This window comes from Lutzomyia longipalpis, chromosome 1 (assembly GCF_024334085.1).
Source record: "Lutzomyia longipalpis isolate SR_M1_2022 chromosome 1, ASM2433408v1".
Lineage (NCBI taxonomy): Eukaryota > Metazoa > Arthropoda > Insecta > Diptera > Psychodidae > Lutzomyia > Lutzomyia longipalpis.
Window position 1 is genome coordinate 23,305,008 of NC_074707.1, and position 19,306 is coordinate 23,324,313.

Genomic DNA, 19,306 nt, shown 5'->3' on the forward strand with positions numbered 1-19,306 from the left:
TTTGATTTTTCTATTTTCTTCATTTGTTTCTGATTTCTTTTTATTTTCCCAAGTGCTTTTTTTGCTTTTGCAACTCTTCCCAGAATGAAAAATGCAGATAAAACGCGATAAACTCTATTTTTTGGCACGTTGTGTCTCAATGAAAAAAAAAGCTTTTTTCACCCGCCACCAGAGGAACATTTTGAATTTTCGTAAATGATAAGGTAGAAACGGTTTTCAACCGCTGACAAAGATCATAAAAAAATTAAAGAAAAGTTAATGAAAATCACGAAAATAAAAAGAAAATTATGCTAGACATTTTGATATATTGCCGTAAAACTCAATAAATAGGTAATTTCTACAGAATTTCTTAATAGAAATGCTTTTTTTAGTCTATTGATCCCACTGCAGTTGCTCTATTAGCTCCTTTATCCGATGAATGGGAAATTCGGGTGTTGAACTCTTGTAGCTCCTTTCGCTTCTCGTCGTATCCTCGAGGTCTTCTTCCTCATCCTGCTCTGATGTATCCTCCATTTCCAACTCTTCCGTGGAGGTGCCATTGCGCGTTCGTCGGCTGTACGTGTTGACGATGTTTTGGTACTGCGGTCGACTTGAGATAGTGGATGTGAAGGGAAGAGGACTTCCGGGACGATTGAGATATTGGTAGTTGGCCTGGTACTGTGCCTCGTGGTAACTGTCTGTGTACTTGTGAGATGGTGGCCTCGTGGGGCGACGCTTTGGTGGCTGACTCTGTGTGGGGTGCTTCACAAAGTACCCTGGCTTCACGCACATCATTCCAAATACCCGGATTCCGGGGACGCTGGCGTACGTGGGCTGATCATGTGACATGGGACCATCGAGACGAAAGCCATCCGGACAGCGACAGATGACAAGGTAATGCGATTTTCCCGTTCTCACGTTCTGAAGCGCCAGTAGGGACCAATCTTTTGGGGCGCGACACTCACGCATCTCTGTGGTTGACTCGCACGTCTTGGCCAAGGTTATGGCCTGTAAGAAAATTTTTCCACACATTAATTTCTCAATTCCGGGAAAATATTTTCATGTCTTGGGAATTGTTTAGAAATCTAATGAGTTTTCCATTAAAATCTCATCACTTTCTCTGCAAAAACTTATGCATTTTGCTAATCTTGTGCAAATCATAAGAATAATAAATGTAAGAAGATGAGGGGTTCTAGTGCTGAGAAAAACTCAGGTAATGACCATAAAATTGTGAGAGAGAGAAAAAAAGAAAATTGTCGTGGCAATGGGTGGAAAATCTTCTAAAAATCTCTAGCTGTTTGAAATCATGCGAGACATTCTTATTTTTGCGGTTTGGTTTTGGGCGATTGGCTATTGAGATCGTAGAAAGATCACAAACCACGATCATCCAGCATATGGATTTCAAAAACAGCACGAAGCCGCAATATTGCGGATAGAATATCATCAAGAAATGGAACGCTAAATATCTGAATATTTAATTGCATAATATTAATTTCCCGAAAGAACTTGATTAATTTGTTAGCCGATTATTGGATGGGGAATTCAAGAGCCACACAAAAGATCCCGGGGATCATTCAACAGTTCTTCATTGAGATGGTGTGATATTTTAACACAAAACAAGCACTCATAAATATTCAAATCATACCGCATAAGCATTGCTGTAATACCCAGGATTATCCCTCTTAATCTCTTGCATATGGCCTTTCTACCGAAATGATCGAAAACTGTTGATTTTTATTCTTTGCGATCGACATTTTGATCTGATTTTCCAGCGGAAATACACAATATAGGCTAAGGTCGTCTAATATGGGATAAAAATTCTGCGATTTATGGCTTCTGCTATTATGCTGTTGCTCATAAATCGTATACAAATTATCTCATCATTCCCTAACACATAATGTTTAATAAAAATTCCATGATTGATTTCATATTGGGGCAGCAGAAAATCCGAAAGAGCACAATGAATATTGGAAAATCGTCACGATTGAAGATTAAAAAAACTGTTTTTTGTTAAATGAACCATTAAGAGCGAAACTTATTTTGGATAAATTTGATTTTGAGAGAACAGAGAAATGTTTAGAGAAAAGAGATATATTTTTTTGGATTTGTTTCAATAGATTTATGCATAACAAATTGCTAAAATTCAATAAAAATTCATTTAAAACAAATCAATTCATTTTAAAAAATTCCAAAAGTATGAGACAGTATCATTGTGAGACCCTAAAGGAATGATTTTCGATTTATTTGAGAGATAAAAGCAGAGAATTTTATATGGCCACTTTTGAGCACAACTTCGAAGCACATTTCCAGGTGGATGCGCTATACCGAGACATATGAGAGATACTCCTTTCCAATTTTAGCCTATTGATTGATTATTAATAATTATTTTTCGATTGTGCAGCGAGAATTATGTTAATGCGATATGAATCTGTACCTCACATTTGCTCCATCCATTCATTGTGGGTCATGTGGAGATTCAGTGAGTAGAGAAATAAAATATCTCTCTTCTAAAACCACAAAAGAGCTTGTGCGGTTGGATAAAAAGCATCATGTGAGTTTGCAAAGTAGGAAAAGATGTTTATGCTCATATATGCTAATGCTCATAATTTCTATAACCTTCAATTTTTCTCTTCATCTCACTTTATGCTAGTGTATGATTGAAAAATCTCTCACAAGTATCCTCCTTTGGGTTTCTATAACGGAAAAACGACGCTAAATTGCTGTACACATTTATAATTTTCCCTCATTTTCACCAAAGAATTCGCCATGGGATCACAAAAGTTACAACGTGCGCACGTTGATCTCTCAATATATTTCCCCTGCGCATCAATGAAAATATATGTTTGGCTGTAAAAGAGAAGCTTTTTTTTGTAAATCTGCGGGTTGCGAGAGTGTGTCACATTTTTTGCCAATTTTGCAAATTACGATAGTTATACAAACTATTAAGAATAATTAAAACATCATTTTACGGCAATGCTTCGGAGATATTTCTAAATTTCTAATCACAGACTTCAAAAAAAAATCGAGTGAGAGATACTTAAATTAGTTTTGTATTTGAATTGCGCAGAGAGGATCACTTTCAATTTAGCATTTTGCACATTTCTCATAAAGCAATTAAATTTATTAATTAATTCCCCATCAATGGTAAATATACAACTTCTTTAGCTTTTACAAATGAAGGAAAAAAAACTTTCTTCAGCGGATTTGTGTGTAAAAAAAAAGATCTGATAATTCATCAAGATTTTCTTTCAATTTCCGCATGAAAATTCACTGCGAAGTACATTTTTTTTCTCATCACTCATGTCGATATTGAAGGTAAAACTCTATTGTATGGAGACAATGAGGGTACAAATTTGTGAAATTTACATTTTCTAATCATTCTGTGAAATTTCTAGATGTGTGATGAGGAGAAACCTTTCGCAGCGAATCCATTCGGAAATGTGTGAAAAGTCGTGCATTAAAGTGTGTTTTAGAGATGGTTCTTTTATGGTGCTTTTTGTCACCTTAACGGGTATTAGCATTGAATTTATTACCTTTTTACTCCTGTCGCCGATCAATTTTGTCGTATGCAAGTCATCTTCGTTGAGACTGGCTGAGCATGGATCTCTATACCTGGTGTGGAAGAGAATCAAAAGGTCCATCCGTTAAATTTCTATTCAGCCACAGAAATAAAATTACATTGTCTAATAATGTTCTCTAACTTCATGGAAAAATCTAATAATTTAAAATTTAAATGTTACACAAATAACTTCCGCATTGCTTAAGTACTTCTTCTCATTTGAATTAAAAAAATGTTATTTTATTAAAAAAAATATTCATGAATGTTCACGTACAAGTTGATAGTATTAAAATATGTTTTTCCCTTCATTCCTATTATTCCATTGAAAATGCCTTTTATCTAGAATAGGAGGAGCACCGCGTCATATGGAATAATAAATCATTATATTTACGAGCATAAAAGTGTGCAAAACACGCATAAAAAATAATTTAATTAGGTTATTAATCTTGAGAAGCTCATAAGCAAAAATGTTTAATAAATATTAAAAATTAATAGAAAAAAAAATCACTTTCATCTTTGAAGGTTATTACTTTTCGCATGTACCGTACGTAATGTTTCCGCTTGAATATCTCTCAAAAGATCTTTATCCTAAATTTATGAGAAGATAATTTCATTACAGTGCCGCAAAAAACAGTGTAAGTGCATGTATCTTAAATGAATAACATAATTGCATTGAAGGTTTTATGTTAGGGGGAATAGTAAAAGTTTTTTTTTACTATACTATAAAGAAAAAAAACTCAACGCATCTTTTTTGCATAAATTCTCCTAAAAAGCGAATAAGCATAAATTAATTGCATCTGTGATTTGCATTTTATGCATGAAGAATTGGCAAGAAAATTTCTCCTAATGATGCAAAAAATCTACATAGAGTTTGGATAGCATATCTGATTACTATATGGTATTGAAAGGTATATGTATATATGTAGGTATCATGATAAAGTGTATAGTGAGAGGAGAGATATGGCACACGCATAGGCGATGAGTTTATAAACAAGGATCTTATCTCAAATCGTTATCTCTGTGTGGTAGGTATATAAGACAGAATTAGCATCATAATTTAAATCCTGATCGATGGAACTAAAGATATTTTGCGCTGCTTACCTCGATGGACACGCGCAGAGGGGTTGGGTGTAATTAAGTCGTACGTAGACCGCATTGCAAACCTTTGGAAGAAAATAACATAATGACGATGAGATGAAGAGGCGCAAAAAAAGAGAGGCATGCCAATAAATCACATGTGTAATTGGATTAATTTCTTCAACACACTGCCACGGTGTGATATTTTACCTGCTGAATAGCGCACTCGGGCAGAAGATAAATATGCTGATTATGTGGATAATAGTGGTACTTGGTTGGTTTGGAAGTTCCTGTAGCTGGAGGTTTTTGCTGTGAAGAGACAAAAGAAATAAATTTTCATTTTCCTTTCAATCGTTCATCCATCTAATTTTTGCTTGATGGATCATCTTTTGTGAATGTTGGCGGATGGGATGCCATTTGCGCAAAAAACCGCACAGGAGATGCTCATGAATTGTTTCCAATTCGCTCTGTGTTCTTTATGACTTTATTATATACTATGTATAAGAGCCGACCACACTTATATATTAGAAGTCAGCATGATCTCGTGGGTCATTTACTCTTTCAATTTGATAAGTATTGCTAACAATCTTGCAGATTGACATGCCGAATTTTGTTAGTGATGCTTGCATAGAAGTTTCTTTATACATATAAAAAAAACCTTCCGTAACTTTCTATCTCAACAATGGTAGCATCGCATATCACGGTAAAAGAAAAAGCGAAAGAAGGTGAAGAAAGATCACGTATAGAATGTCGGAAGCACTTTGGACGATGAGGATGATGAAGGAAAAAAAAGAATCTTGACTTCACAGCATACAAACATAATAAACACTCTCTAATGTTTTTCTGTGTCGAATGATTAATGGAGAGATTGTAAATTGTGGGCTTCTACCGTACATTTTCATGACACAATATATGAAGTTCCCATTCTTAATTTTTCCGTACCATCCAATACAACATATCTATATAGACATTGAGTCAAATGCTGGATTCATTAGAGATTATTTGAGCTTGAATTTCAATTATTCTCCCCCCCCCCCTCTCCTTACTAATCTTTGGGAAAGATGAGGCGAAAAATGAGAACTTACTGACATTCCTGTATATAAATGTTAGCTAATGATTTCATTAGGGAGATCGAATCATTTGTTATGTCCGGAAAGATGATTCATAATTGCTTCAACACGTCTTACTCTAATTTATATTTTTCCTACAGATGACTGAAAGTTATGAGCACCATTTACCTCCTAAGTTCAACTTACTATAATACCTACAACATAAACTCAATTTATATAGGAAATCCAACAGATGGAAAGGAGGTGAAATGGATACAAAAATGCCGCTCATTTTATGCTATGAAGTACATACTATATCTCATTCTCATAAGGGGATAAAAGCCAATTAATGAATGTGTGATAAAGTGCTGATAAATTACGTGTCGTTCCATGGGTAATTGTCTCAGCGTGTAATTAATTATTTAATCATGATTATTAAGAGAGTGATTATTATCACTAAATGAAATGTCTTACATATTGCTTGTTTAAAGTAAGTACATTTTACTTTGAAATTAAAATTATTTTCTTGTTACCTAACCACTTTCAAAGAAGTCTAAGAAAAAAATGAACAGTTTTGGGTTAAAAAAAGGTCTCAAAGAATTTTTGTTCACAAAAAAAAAGACTTAAGAACTTTCATGAGAATTTCTATAAAGCTGATGATCTTCGTGTATATAGAGAAATGTCCCATTGTTGGGACTTCAATTGATTTATCTCTTTTGAGGTCAAAATCACAAGCATTAACGCAATTTGTCTACGAAAAAAGTCATTGCTTTTGGTGAAAGAAAAACGGTTTTAACAGTAAATAATTCTCTAAATTACATCATACAACAATTGATGGATGGAATGTCAAAAAGAAGTTTATTCATTGAGGAAACTGTGAGAACACCAATTTCTCATCTCTGTCATACATAAGGTGAATTTACTACACGCTTGTGTAATTAAATACAAAAGTCAAGTTCATGTCGCTCGATGCAGAACAATAAACCCCAGGTGCATGCGTAAATGGTAGAAAAAGTGAAGTTAATTGAGAGACTAATCTATCCTATCACGGAATCGTGTTTCACTCATTAAGTGAATTTTAAACATTACCAAGAGACCATAGATAGAATGTAAATTAATTCTATTTTGAGAATTTCTCTGGAGAACGGAGGCATTGGAGATAGTGGCATGCTTTTGTGTGCTCTCGTGCTAAATGAGCAATTTATACCAAATACTTGTCCTTTCTCCTCACAAAGAATCCCATTTATCGAATATTTTCATCTTCAACAAACATGCGCTTGCAGTTGAAAACTTTCTTTAATGTTGATTAAATTTTCAACGTGGATTTAATTGAAAATCTGACCATTTCATCTTAATGTATTATAAAGATGTGGATTGTGAGGGCGCTAGGCATTCTATGTAAGAATGAATGTACCTGTATCTTGACCTGTATAATTAAAATCTACTACATACAGAGATGAGATTAGGTTGGCATATGGGAGACAAAGAAGAGCATGGCAATGGAAGTAGGAAAAAATTAATTATGCAAAGTTAAGCCGTGTTATGTCTCTCTTCTTAATACTCATTGACCGCAAAAGACATTTATTAGCAAACAATGAAATTGCAACGATTATGTATTGTTATCATCACGCTTTTACTTTGCCTTTTTTTTTGTTTTACTCTCATTCTCTTGCCCAACTGTAACATATTATGTGCAAAATATGCAGACTAAATAGAGAGAGAAAAAAAATAAAAACAGATTTTGCCAATTTTTCTCTCATACAATGTTATTTTATTATGGATGATCAACAATAAAAACACCTGTTGATTGCTCTTTTTTCGATGTGAACAATCTTGATTATGGGGGTGGGTATATGTATGTAAAAAGAACACGAGTTGTAACAAATATTTCGTTTGATGCTGCGTTTATTTTTAGTTACGATTTCTCAAAAAAATTATCTTCGTTATGGTCTACAAATATGAAAAATTTCTTTGCCTTTTCTCAAATTTAATTTTACCGCTCCATCTTCAATTCTACTGCTTTTATTTACTTTAACGTTTTTATGATGCGATCGTTGTGAACAAGAGCCCAGATGGGGGCTGAAATAAAGAAAGAAAAAAATTAAAGATGAGAGAATTCAATGCAGAGTTTCGCACGTGATGAACAAAGTTGTAGATTATGACACAATTTTGCAATGTTTGCCAATAAATTTGCACAAAAATTGAGGTAGATGGGTAAGAATTTATTCAAAAAAGAAATGAACATTACATTGTTTGCACAATGAGGCAAATTTCAGACCAAACTTCTTTCTTTTTAGAATTAATAACAATGGAAAGATAGTGAATGTGATATGATGTTCAATTTTTGCTTAAGAAATTCACACTTTTGTGACTTTTCCCTAATTATTTTTGGAAATTGGGGTCAGAAATCCGCGAATATACAGAAGAACATTTTCTTATGCCAGAAAACTGGCAAGTGTGAATGATTTACCTGCAGCATTGTAACAATTTTAGGAGATTTTTAGATTGCCTGAAAGTAAATACAAAGCAGGCATATATCAAGCTTCAAGAGCTTTTGCGTAGAACATATAGTTGATTTTTATGGAGTTTTTTGATAGCAATTTTTTTATAAGGGCATTCATTATTTAGAGATATATCTTGCTTCCTATTACGACCTCTAAAGGGCTTCTTCATTTTTTTTAAAAATTACTTACTGGCTAGAATTACCAAAGTTTCTAAAATTATATTAAATAAAAATTTCCATCAATATTACTCATTTTTTAACTATAAATTTGAAATGACCCACATTTCTTCATAATGAAGTGCTTAAAAAATATTGCTCTTTTTTTTGTATAGATGGAAGCAAAAGAGGAAATAATTTGAATGACCACGAAAATTCGTCTAAGAGGCATAAAATCGCCAATGAAATTTGGGAATGAATTCATCAATTTAATGAATTGGTCTTTAGCTGGAATTGTTGTATGAAACGATTCGCTTTCTTTTGAATTTCTTCATTGATTAACTTCAATTTCATTTCACATGCCTATATGCATTGATTTCAGTTGAGAGAGAACTTTTTTCTTCTTCAAAGTTTTCACAAAATCATCGTCAAACATAGCAATAATGGTTAATGATGGAAATTAAGGTGCTACCTAAAAAGTAACCCACTTTGGCATTTAGGTATTAGGCTGAATAATTTTTTCACGCATTTTTTTCCCTTTGAGTTTTCTCTTTTGAAGGGCTTTAAACTTGTATGTACAATAAAAAGTATGTATAGGACTAAGGACATACTTATATTTGGAAAAAAAGTTTTGCTTACTCATATTGAATTAAAGAAAAGAAATGAATTTTGACGAATATAAAAAGTTAAACTATGTATGTAGGTAGGCTGAGATTGAGATGTTCGCATGAATGCCAATTTCTTGCTTAGCATTTAATTTGGGAGTCAGCAGCGAAAATATAATGCGTATATACAGTGGAACCCCAGTACAACGACCACTTGGTTATACTACTCTCGCGCATTGAAGATAATGGGTGTGAAGAGTACATCCGAGTGGTCGTTGTACTGGGGTCCCACTGTAAAAGAAAGAAGCACAACAAAAGGTCTATTTTCACAATATAGTGCTAGTGAGTATAGCAATAAGAAATTAAAGAAAACCCAAGAAATTGTGTCTTGTAACTGCATTCTGAGAGAATTAAGTATTAATTTTTTTTATCTCGTCTATTCTTCAGATTCTTTCTTTTTCATATATACCAAAACAAGTTACATTAACCGATTTTTCTTAAAAAAATAAAAAAGTTTTTAGCGCAAATTTGTGACACCGCTACTCATTTGTTATTAAGAGGTAGCACTCTATGCTAGCTCTTGTACCATTTTCAATGTAAAGTTGATTTTCTCTGAACGATATTGCAATATAATGATTGATGAAAGATCAGCGGGAAATGCAAATCAATTAACTTTTTGTTAGATGTCTTAACGTACAAAATTTCTTCATGATATTGAATATTGGAAATACACAGTGTGTGGCTTGTGGGCTAGATTGTGCTTTGAGAGTTGCTAAACCTTGGTTGTTCTTTGCCGCTTTTCTCTCCGAAGTAGAATAAATTCCTAAAAGAGACAATCACAGTCATCTTAATTATGTTTTTTTTCCTGAATATTCACAGAGAGTACTCATGACATACATAATTACATGTAACGCTTAAATAATCAAGTGAATGAGGACGATTTACATAGAGACTCTGCGGTATAAAGAACACTTATCTTATGCTTCTGTTGATGTTGCTTCGCGGGGCGTTTAAATTCTCTTTTTGCTAAATAATTTCATTTTCTCTCTTTATCTCATTTCCTATAATAGTTTTCACATAAACTTGCTGTGCTGCCTTAGAAGACGATATAAAAAACCTTAAACTATTTGCATTTGCAGAAAACTAGTCTACCTAAGCACGTATAAAGATATTTATTGAAATATTTTTTAGAGATTTGTTTTGAAATCAAATTGAACAGATGATGAAAATAATAAAAAGTAAAAGTCTCAAATTCAAAATTTTTCATTTAAATATTAAACCAACCATGCAAGAAAATTTAGGTCTGTAACCAAAATAAGAGTAATTTGAGTCATTTAAAATCTAATTCTGTGAATGAAATAATTAGTTTTCATAAAATTTCTAATGAAAAAAATAAAAAGTATATAAAAATTTTAAGGTCATATGCAACTGTACTTGATAGCCGAGCAATTTGTAAGCTTAAACTCTCGAAAACGACACAACCTTCAGCACAGTGCACTTCCCATGACACCTGGGGTGCTGTGGGGAAAAATGTGTACTTTATAGCCCACACCAGCAGAGTGTATTCCAGTAGCATCAATAAAGTAAAGTTTTATGGCCGCATGATTTATACTTGCGACAGTAAAAATTTTTGACGGAGTGAAATTTGCTGCTTAATGAGCGTTTAATTGTTAAAGCAATTTCATAGTTTCAAATTTATTCGCCACATGATACTTTATAAATACTCTTCTTAAATATTTACACTGCACAATCTACTTTTACTCGTGCGATAAATTTCGACACCGCATGTATCCGGTTAATGGGCTTGATTTCATTGCACAATTGAAAGAAAGTCTATACGGAGAGGTGTTAGGCAGGCATACCTAAGAGATTATTATTGAAGAGAGAAAGAACATTACGAGGTTGAATGAAGATAAAATGCTGGATAAAAAATTCTTGAAAATCTGGATCAATTTGCCCATTGAGTGCATCTATATATACAGAGGAAATTTTATAAAGTGGTAAATACCTGTTTTTCACCTAAGAAATTATCTATATAATAAAGAAAGGATTTCGTTCCTGTACAGCTATGCATTTCTACACCGTTGATCCGATCGTGATGAAATTTGGTACAGAGACTACTGATACCAGGCGGTTTTTACCAACGGCATTCATTTTCCCCCCAGAGCCCCCCTTCTCATAGCCCTCATATAAAATTCATGCTTTTTTGACTACTTTTTGAATTTGGCGCCTTAAATGTTGTGTGAAATTCACTTTTTCTCTTTGAAATATCTGTTGGAGATTTTGCATGGCCCATCTATATAATAAAGAAAGGATTTCGTTCCTGTACAGCTATGCATTTCTACACCGTTGATCCGATCGTGATGAAATTTGGTACAGAGACTACACTACTGATACCAGGCGATTTTTACTAACGAATAATTTTTCTATTGGACCTTTTTCATCTCAATTATTTTCTCCATCTAAAATTTGCGCGAAGCGCAACAAATCCCCGCGAAGCGGGGCGAGGTAAATTGGAGCGAAGCGACAATTTACCTCGTATATATTATATATACTCAATTGCAGGCACTAAGATGAGGAAAAAAGAGTCAAAGATTTAAATTCAATTGCTACAACTCTTGCTCCCATGGATTAAGCTTAATTGGACGAATTTTCATTGAGAAAACACTCGGGGAACGTGCAGCAAGAAAATGATTGTTTTTACCACAGAATTTCCTCTTTTGTCAGATGAACTCGATAGACCTTAGCATTGGTGAACTTCTAGCTGAAGAGGCGTTGATATTAAAGTATACCTCTATTTTCTTGGAAGAAATGCAGAAAATTTCACTTTTTCCTTATGTCTGCCCAACTATCTAATTTAATTACACCGTTCTAGAATTTCAAGTGAAAAAGAAATCAAATCATGTGTGAGTTTTCTCTATATACGGAAAGTGGACTTTCTTCACAGTGTGAAGAAGAAAAAATATTGCATACTGACCATCTTTTTACATAGTGTATAAATTTTCCCCAATGTTATTTATTTTATTAAAAATGTGAGATATTAGATGATGGTGCGTAAGTAAAGCATTCAGATATGAATATTTCTCTCTCTGGGCATACAAGAACTTCACAAAGTGGCGCGCAAATTGAGTGAAAGAGAACACGCATTGTTTAAGTAATTATTTTAATAACTATTTTCACACTCACCTTACACCATTTTATGTCTTAAGTGAATGATTCGAAGTTAAATAACTCTTTTATTATATTTATAAGGTAGCTATTGAGAATGTTTTCCGTACTTTATGGTATTCAAAAGGAAATTTGTAGTTCTTGCTCTTTTATTGCCCTGCCTCACATTTTCAATTGATTCACAGTAGGAAAGTAATAAATGAGTATAAGACGTATAACATAATTGAAAAACTCATCTGCTCTACCACCAAGTAAATTGTGTTGTTGCCTTGATTCTTTCAGATTTCTTAAAATTTCTTGGTATTTTTTTTCTAACAATGTTCTTGTTGTGTAATATTTTCATAAGATCTCTCGACTGATGATAAGGTAGTGTTTGGTATGAAGGAAGTGAGAAATTGTTGATATTTTTCTTCTTTTTTTTTAACAATTAGTTTGAGGCAAAATTCATTCGTGGTGCAGCCAATTTGTGAAACGTGACAGTGACCTTAAACGATTCTTCACACGCGATCTTCGAGGTCAAAGTCAATAGTTCTGACCGTGAGGAATATAAATCCATGTGTCGTGATGATATTTTTGCTAATTTTTTTTTTCAAAAAAAAGTTATATAGAGCACTTTGGAGCCATGTTGATCGTGAGAGACAGAAGTTACATAGTTTTATTGGTACTTTGTGTAGTTGAAAAATAATTTTTGGTTCCAATGTGCTCGCGTCCAACGGTGAGAATGTTCTGTAACGCTAAATAAGAGGTCGATACTCCGTGGTAATTCCTCCCGATAAAATATAATTTCACGCCAGAGAGGTTTATATCCATTGAAATAATTCAGAGATAAAATTAATTCTTCTTCATTAAAAATTAATACATCAAAGAGAATGGGATGAAAAGGGAGAATGAATTTCTTACAAGTGTTGCTACAAGAAGTTGGTATGGAGGAAGAAATATTCAATGGTATTTTTAATGCAGTCATGATACAATTCTAACGGACAATCTGAGCAGCACAAATCGTTTCCTTTAAGGTGGTGCACCCGGAGAGTCTTTGGCGGTGTCTTTCTCGCGCCTCCCTCTCCTTATGCTCTTTTCAATTCTTTTCATCTCGCGATTAACATATACATACATCTACAATGATGATTATTTAACACCATTTGATGCCCTTCACGTGTAGTGCCAAAGGAAGGAGGAGGAAAAAGAAAAGAAAAGAAGAGAGATGTTGTGGAAAAAGCGATGAAAATTTCTCTGCGCGCGCAATTTGCGTTTCAATTTGCGTTTAAAGAAGTTCTAAGATTCTGCGAAAGAGCATTATGGTGTGAATTTTGCTGTTCCACTAGCAAAATGAGGTCAGTAGGCGTATTTCTTTCCATTCTTCGATGGCGTATTAAACGCATACGCAAATGCATAATCTCTTACCCGACTGATTTTCTAACCACGGCACAGAGCATCTTATTGACTCATTTTCATCATCATGCAATTCTGTCCAACTTGATTGCTTCTCCATGGCTGTGATGTTGGAACATTGTCGCATTTATTGGGGCTTCTCTCTTTTCTCTTTCCGTCTTGGGGCTTCTCTTTTTTTTATTTTTCAGTATCTCTTATGCTTCCTATTTTCCTCCTCGGGCATTTGAGGAATTTCTATAAGAGCACTTGGCGAGAAGAAAGACTTTCACAGAATAGTATGGTGTGTGTATAACCTTTACTAATGCGAAGGTTTCGTTCTTTTATTGTCCTCCCCTCATGGTTGTAGCAAAGAGAGAAAGAGGTGTGATATAATCAGAAAAAAGGAGATCAAAAGACGAATCAAATGATACAGGTGAGATGTAAAAAAGGTCCATTTCCATGTCAGCAATTCAGAGCTGTGTGTCAATAAATTGCTATATCGAATTGATTTTTCTTCATCTCACATAATATATCGATGAGCACCGTTGATGAATTGTTACCATTGGGACTTGATGGTATGGCAAGCATTAAATACAATTTACTAAAGTTCCATTTTCCGACACAATCTCATTTTTCCGACTATTTCTCCGTCTCTTTTCATCCTCAAATTTCTGAGAAGTTCACATGCCGTCTGATGTTGAGAGGTTTCATTTTACAAACGTCGCCTCTCTTGGTGGTCATGGTTAATGAACATGAAGGTTACTATATAGCAGTCATTTTAGCAATTTTTCATACTCTTTCATTGATATTCTCGTTTTTTTTTTTACCTAGTAGGTACCAATTTCCATCATCAAAGGGTAAAGAACAGTGGACCATAAGAGAGTGATTGCTAAATATAAAGATTTTCTACATTGGTTTTTTTTTCTTCTCTACCTACATAATGTGGACGTGAGGCTGATGGTTATGTTACTGGGTGTTCCTCCCATTGAGGAAGTTGGGTAAAGATTGCAAGATACTAAATTCCTCACTGTCTGGTTGTTGGCTGTCTGATTTCCAACTGTTACACGTTTAATACGTTGAAATATTATTCTTATTGAAATTCTTTATTCGTAGGTCAGTTAGGAGGGCTTTTACATCATCTTCTCCTTATACTTGCCTTGCCATCATATGTTGGGAAGTAGTGTTGAAAGAATATATAAATTTGTCAATTGTATTATGTTCTCTTTTACATTCTTTTCTTCTCGGGTAATGGGAAATTATTCATTGTATTTTTTTTTATATGCCTAAAGAATAAATTTAATCTTATTTGATGATGAATGAGAAATATGTGGCTACTACATTGTAGAACTTTTTAAAATTTTCATGTCTTTTAACATTCTTTTCTCTCGACTTCTTGTTTAAATGAAATTTTTTCTCCTTTTTTTTTATAAAATATGTATATATCACGTATTACCACTCTATCTATTTCCGCGTGTAAGAATAACAAAAACGTAGATATAGATTTCACTTTAAGAATTTCCTCCTCGATGGAGCATGCAAAGTACACCATCCATCAAATTAGTGTAAGAAGTTGTGCAATAAATTCTCACATGCTAAAGTGCCAATGAAAATTAAATTAATTAACAATTCTGGCGATAAGAATAAAGGGTGTAAAGAACAGACAAGAACAGAATCATTCTGCGTGAATCTCTGCACGCATCGTGACATAATGTGTTGAAATGCTTTGATGTGGAAAATGGAGCAAAATTCCCAGGATTTCCGAGCTCAATGACTCAATAAATAATGTCAGAAATGGACTTTTATTTTGTACGAGAATGAAAACAAATTCCTCTTCCTTTGTTCAACGGAGCTTGTCTAATGCTCATTCTTTTATATATATATATGTACAACATACATATATGTAAAGGTATACCTTTCCCTCCCCATTTGCCCTCTCCACAATATTATAAAGAATATTGCAGTAGGAAAAGTTCAACATCACGTTTTAATACTCTTCTTTCGTATGCATTGCTATGTGCTTTTCATACATTATGGTGTTGCTACATATAAAGTGGGAATAAGAAAAGAAGCGCGCCCGATTGCATGGCGATTTCTGCTGTAGAGAAGAGAAAGAGATCTTTGTGGTACTTGCAATGAAACAAAAACCTCTTATCACACCCCTCTTCCGTAGCATTTGGAAGGCACACACCATTCGCCCAGAAGTGTTCTCTGTGTGCCATACGTGACATATTTATATCATTTTTTGTCAAGATTGCTGATAAAATCACGACATTGCAATTGGGTGAATGCAAAGGGGTACTTATCTGGTGAGAATAATGGTCATTGATTTCATTGCAAACGTTCACATAGTATATGCATGTTAGGTCATTTTATTCACATTTGGTATGAGAAAATATATAGGTGAGATGGGTAGAGAAATGTTAGAATGGGGGTTATCCTACAAATTGCCGAGGAAATTGAACGTTCACTGGGTAAATGGGTTTTCAATGAGATTTTCGTGTTCTCCATAAGAACAAATGTCCACCGAATTGTATGAAAAGAGAACAAGAAATGCATCAGACTGTTGTTTTTTTTTTTAAATTTTCAAATATATGCAAAGTCAAAACTAAATAAATGATGTTAGACTTTAATACATTTATCTGATTTCTCTAGTTTCTCAAACAATTTTCTTCTATTTCTCGAGGTATTCACGTGTTATAAAAAAAGACTTTACGAGGGGGCTATAAACTCCACGCAATAAATGCATTATTTGATAGCAATTTTGTCTTGTATAATTTCACACAATTCAGTCACTTTTATTTCTCCTATATGCATGCTAGAATGCAAGATCTTTTGTAAGCTTTACAGCTGCATTAGTTTTTTTTTTGTAGAGAATACCTTTCTTTGGTATTTATGATCATTTAAATTGTTTTGTGTTGTATCTTATGTGCGTGTTCTTATTTTTTTACAAATAGAATCTGCTTTATTTGGCTCATCAAAATAAGTATTTAAAAATACGAAACAGATTTAAGTAACGAATTTTTATTTATTACATACTTTCAAATAAACATTTAAAACCAGAAGATATCAAATATGATACTTGTATCATATGCTATACGGTTTTTTGAAGAATTATTTTTCCTTTAAAGATTTGCATTTCGTATAAACGAAAACCAAGTCTCTTTTCTTCTAGCAAAAAAACCTGTAATGTTAAACGATTTATTCTTCATCAATAGTAATGATCTGTAATTTAAGAAATTTATAAAAAATTCTTTTTTTTTGTACAATAAAATTGCTTCTTAATTTAGAATTTTCGAACACCTTTTGATGCTGCAGCGTCACCGCCGTAATTTTCTATAGAAAACTCACGCAAAAACGCATCACAATTTAATCGCAAATTGAGATTTGTTTTCGCATTGAAAATGAGTGGGTGACTTCTATAGGGCAAGCGTATTAAATTACCATTTTATCGATCTTTTAAATTGATAATTTTCTCAATAGAGGTAAAGTCTTGCTCGGTTTCTTAGTGACGAGATATATGGATTACACGATTTAATGTATGCTTATAACATACATAGTCTTATACGTGTATGGAAAGATAATTTACGATAATATGTTACGGGTTCAATCGGGAAATGAGAAGGTAATCAATGGGTGAGAGTATCTAGTAAATATATGTATACACAACATGGGATGCGCAAATGTATCAGTTATTCACCCCTCGGGAATTGATCAGCAAGAGACTCACCTGGAGCTTGTTCTTTGTGGCATTGGTTGGTGGCGTCTGGTGATGATGGGTGGATACGGAAGGCGCTGGCAATCGGATCCGTTGCTGGTAGGCGACAGAATTGGGCTTCGAGAGACTCTCAATGAGTGCCGAAGCCGTTACATTGTAATCATAGAATGATAATTCCGATGGTTTGACCGTGTGCCTGCTTGTTGCGCTTGTGGTCTTCACCTCGTGATTCGTAGGTGGTACCGATGGAGTGAGTGTGGTGAATTGCGAAAAATCTCCACTATCTGTGGTTGGTGGTTGCTTGACTTTTTGCCTCGTGAGCGGCTTCTGAGTGGCTTTTGCAGTCGTGGCTGATTGATTTAGTGACGCTGTTGATGCAGATTGCGCCGGTGATGCGGAAGACGTTGACTGTTTTTGTACGGTCTTTGTTACCATCACGGACGATGGCCTCTTAGTGGTGGTTGATTTAGTCTTGTTTCTAATACCGCTCCGTGTTGGATGAGCTCTCGCTTGTGCATCCTCATCACCGTTGGATTCCACTGGAATTTTGTTAGTCACCATTAATCCACCGTATCGTGCTACTCTATCCACAATTTGCTCCAGTAGACGTCTCTGTTGTGCCGTCAGTGTTTCTGGATTCACATGAATAAATTCCTTGAGATGCTCCACCGCATCTTCGGCAGGAGCCCTCGTGGGAGCACTCGTGATTGTCTTCACGGGAATATATTCATTCTGATCCACGAAATCCCGACTCACACGACTATGCCGATTTGTCCTAATTTGTTCCACAACACCCGGAAAATTCACAGTCTCACTCCTCACCAGTAGCACAAGGGTGCTCATCAGTAAATATCTAAGCACCACCGTTACCATTTTAGCACTCCAACTTTCTTATACTGCCACACAGGTGTTGTTTTTTTCTTCCCTCTCCCCGAAAAAATAGAACACGCACACCTACGCAACTAATTTATTCTACTAGATGTTTATATTGGTCGAAAATTGAATTATTAATTGACCGTGATAGATGCAGTGTGAGGTGTTAGAAATGAGAAAAAAGAAGTTATCGAAACAATTTAATGGTAATTCTTTCTTTTTTTTCACTTGATGTACGAAGGAGTGGTTGGTTTTATTATAAACTAAAATAGTATCACAACATGAAAGATTATTACGGTTTTTCACAAGAATTTCTCAATTTGCTGATTGAGGTAAAAATTACGAAGTGAAGAGTGTGAAAGAGAGATAAAAGTTAAGAACTGTATTTGTGAGTAGAATTCACTTTGAACATCATTCCACCGAGTTATACATGTAATTATGTCTTGAACTAACTTTTATTTCACTGATCCAAAATCATAATTAATTATTTACGTTACATCGACAGTTATTTCAATTAATTGTTCATTTTTGCAGGTAATATTGTCTCTCTAACTTTAGGGCACACAATGTATATTATTCCTTTTTCTGCAAATCATCCACCAAGTCAATTTTATTTGTCTTTACTTCACTTTGTAAAAATTTGTTCCGGTACTTGATGATGGAGGTCGATGCGATGGAGATGTGTAAGAAATGTCCTGTTGGGAAATTTTTCTCAAGATCCAATGACGAGGCAAATTCACACAAGAAAAGTCTCGGAAAAGCACACGGGAAATTATTTGTATATATTTAAAAAAAAAACAATACTTGAGAGTGGCACTTGAAGTAGAGCATTCAATGCAAGAGAGACTTTAACGACGCGAAGGTTCCATAATAAATGTTCTAGTCAATGGCCTTCCAACTGCTTTTAATGCTTCCTCCACTTCTTAAGTTTAGCCCCTTCTTTCAATCTTCTCTTCGTGTTACCATGTCTTTCTCTTGCTCATATACTGCAACAGATTTATCTCTCTCTCATATAGAGGCCCAATACGGGGCTCTTAAGCTCACCAAGAGTGGAAACGTTATTGTAACACTGATTTTTATGTTACCATACTGGTTTACTGCGTAGTGCGAGTCAAATTTTTGCTACATTTTTGACGCAAATTTCACTATAATTGAATATTATGTAAATTGTATAATTTTGAAGTTATCGTAGAATTGACCTTTAGTTTTGGAATCCTCTATTTACTACCCACTTTACTAAGGTAATTTTTGTAA

The 19,306-nt window shown here is 34.2% G+C and overlaps 1 protein-coding gene across 1 annotated transcript; it reads right to left on the reverse strand.

Annotated features, from left to right (window-relative positions):
- Positions 1 to 288: 288 nt before the first annotated feature.
- On the reverse strand, positions 289 to 18,977 carry LOC129797284 (uncharacterized). The gene is made up of 5 exons (XM_055839689.1): positions 17,192 to 18,977; positions 4,826 to 4,924; positions 4,640 to 4,701; positions 3,513 to 3,591; positions 289 to 987 (listed from the first exon to the last, which is right to left on the reverse strand). The coding sequence occupies exons 1-5, from the start codon at positions 18,050 to 18,052 to the stop codon at positions 373 to 375; spliced, it is 1,716 nt and encodes a 571-aa protein (XP_055695664.1). The 5' UTR covers positions 18,053 to 18,977; the 3' UTR covers positions 289 to 372.
- Between the last annotated feature and the right edge of the window lie 329 nt (positions 18,978 to 19,306).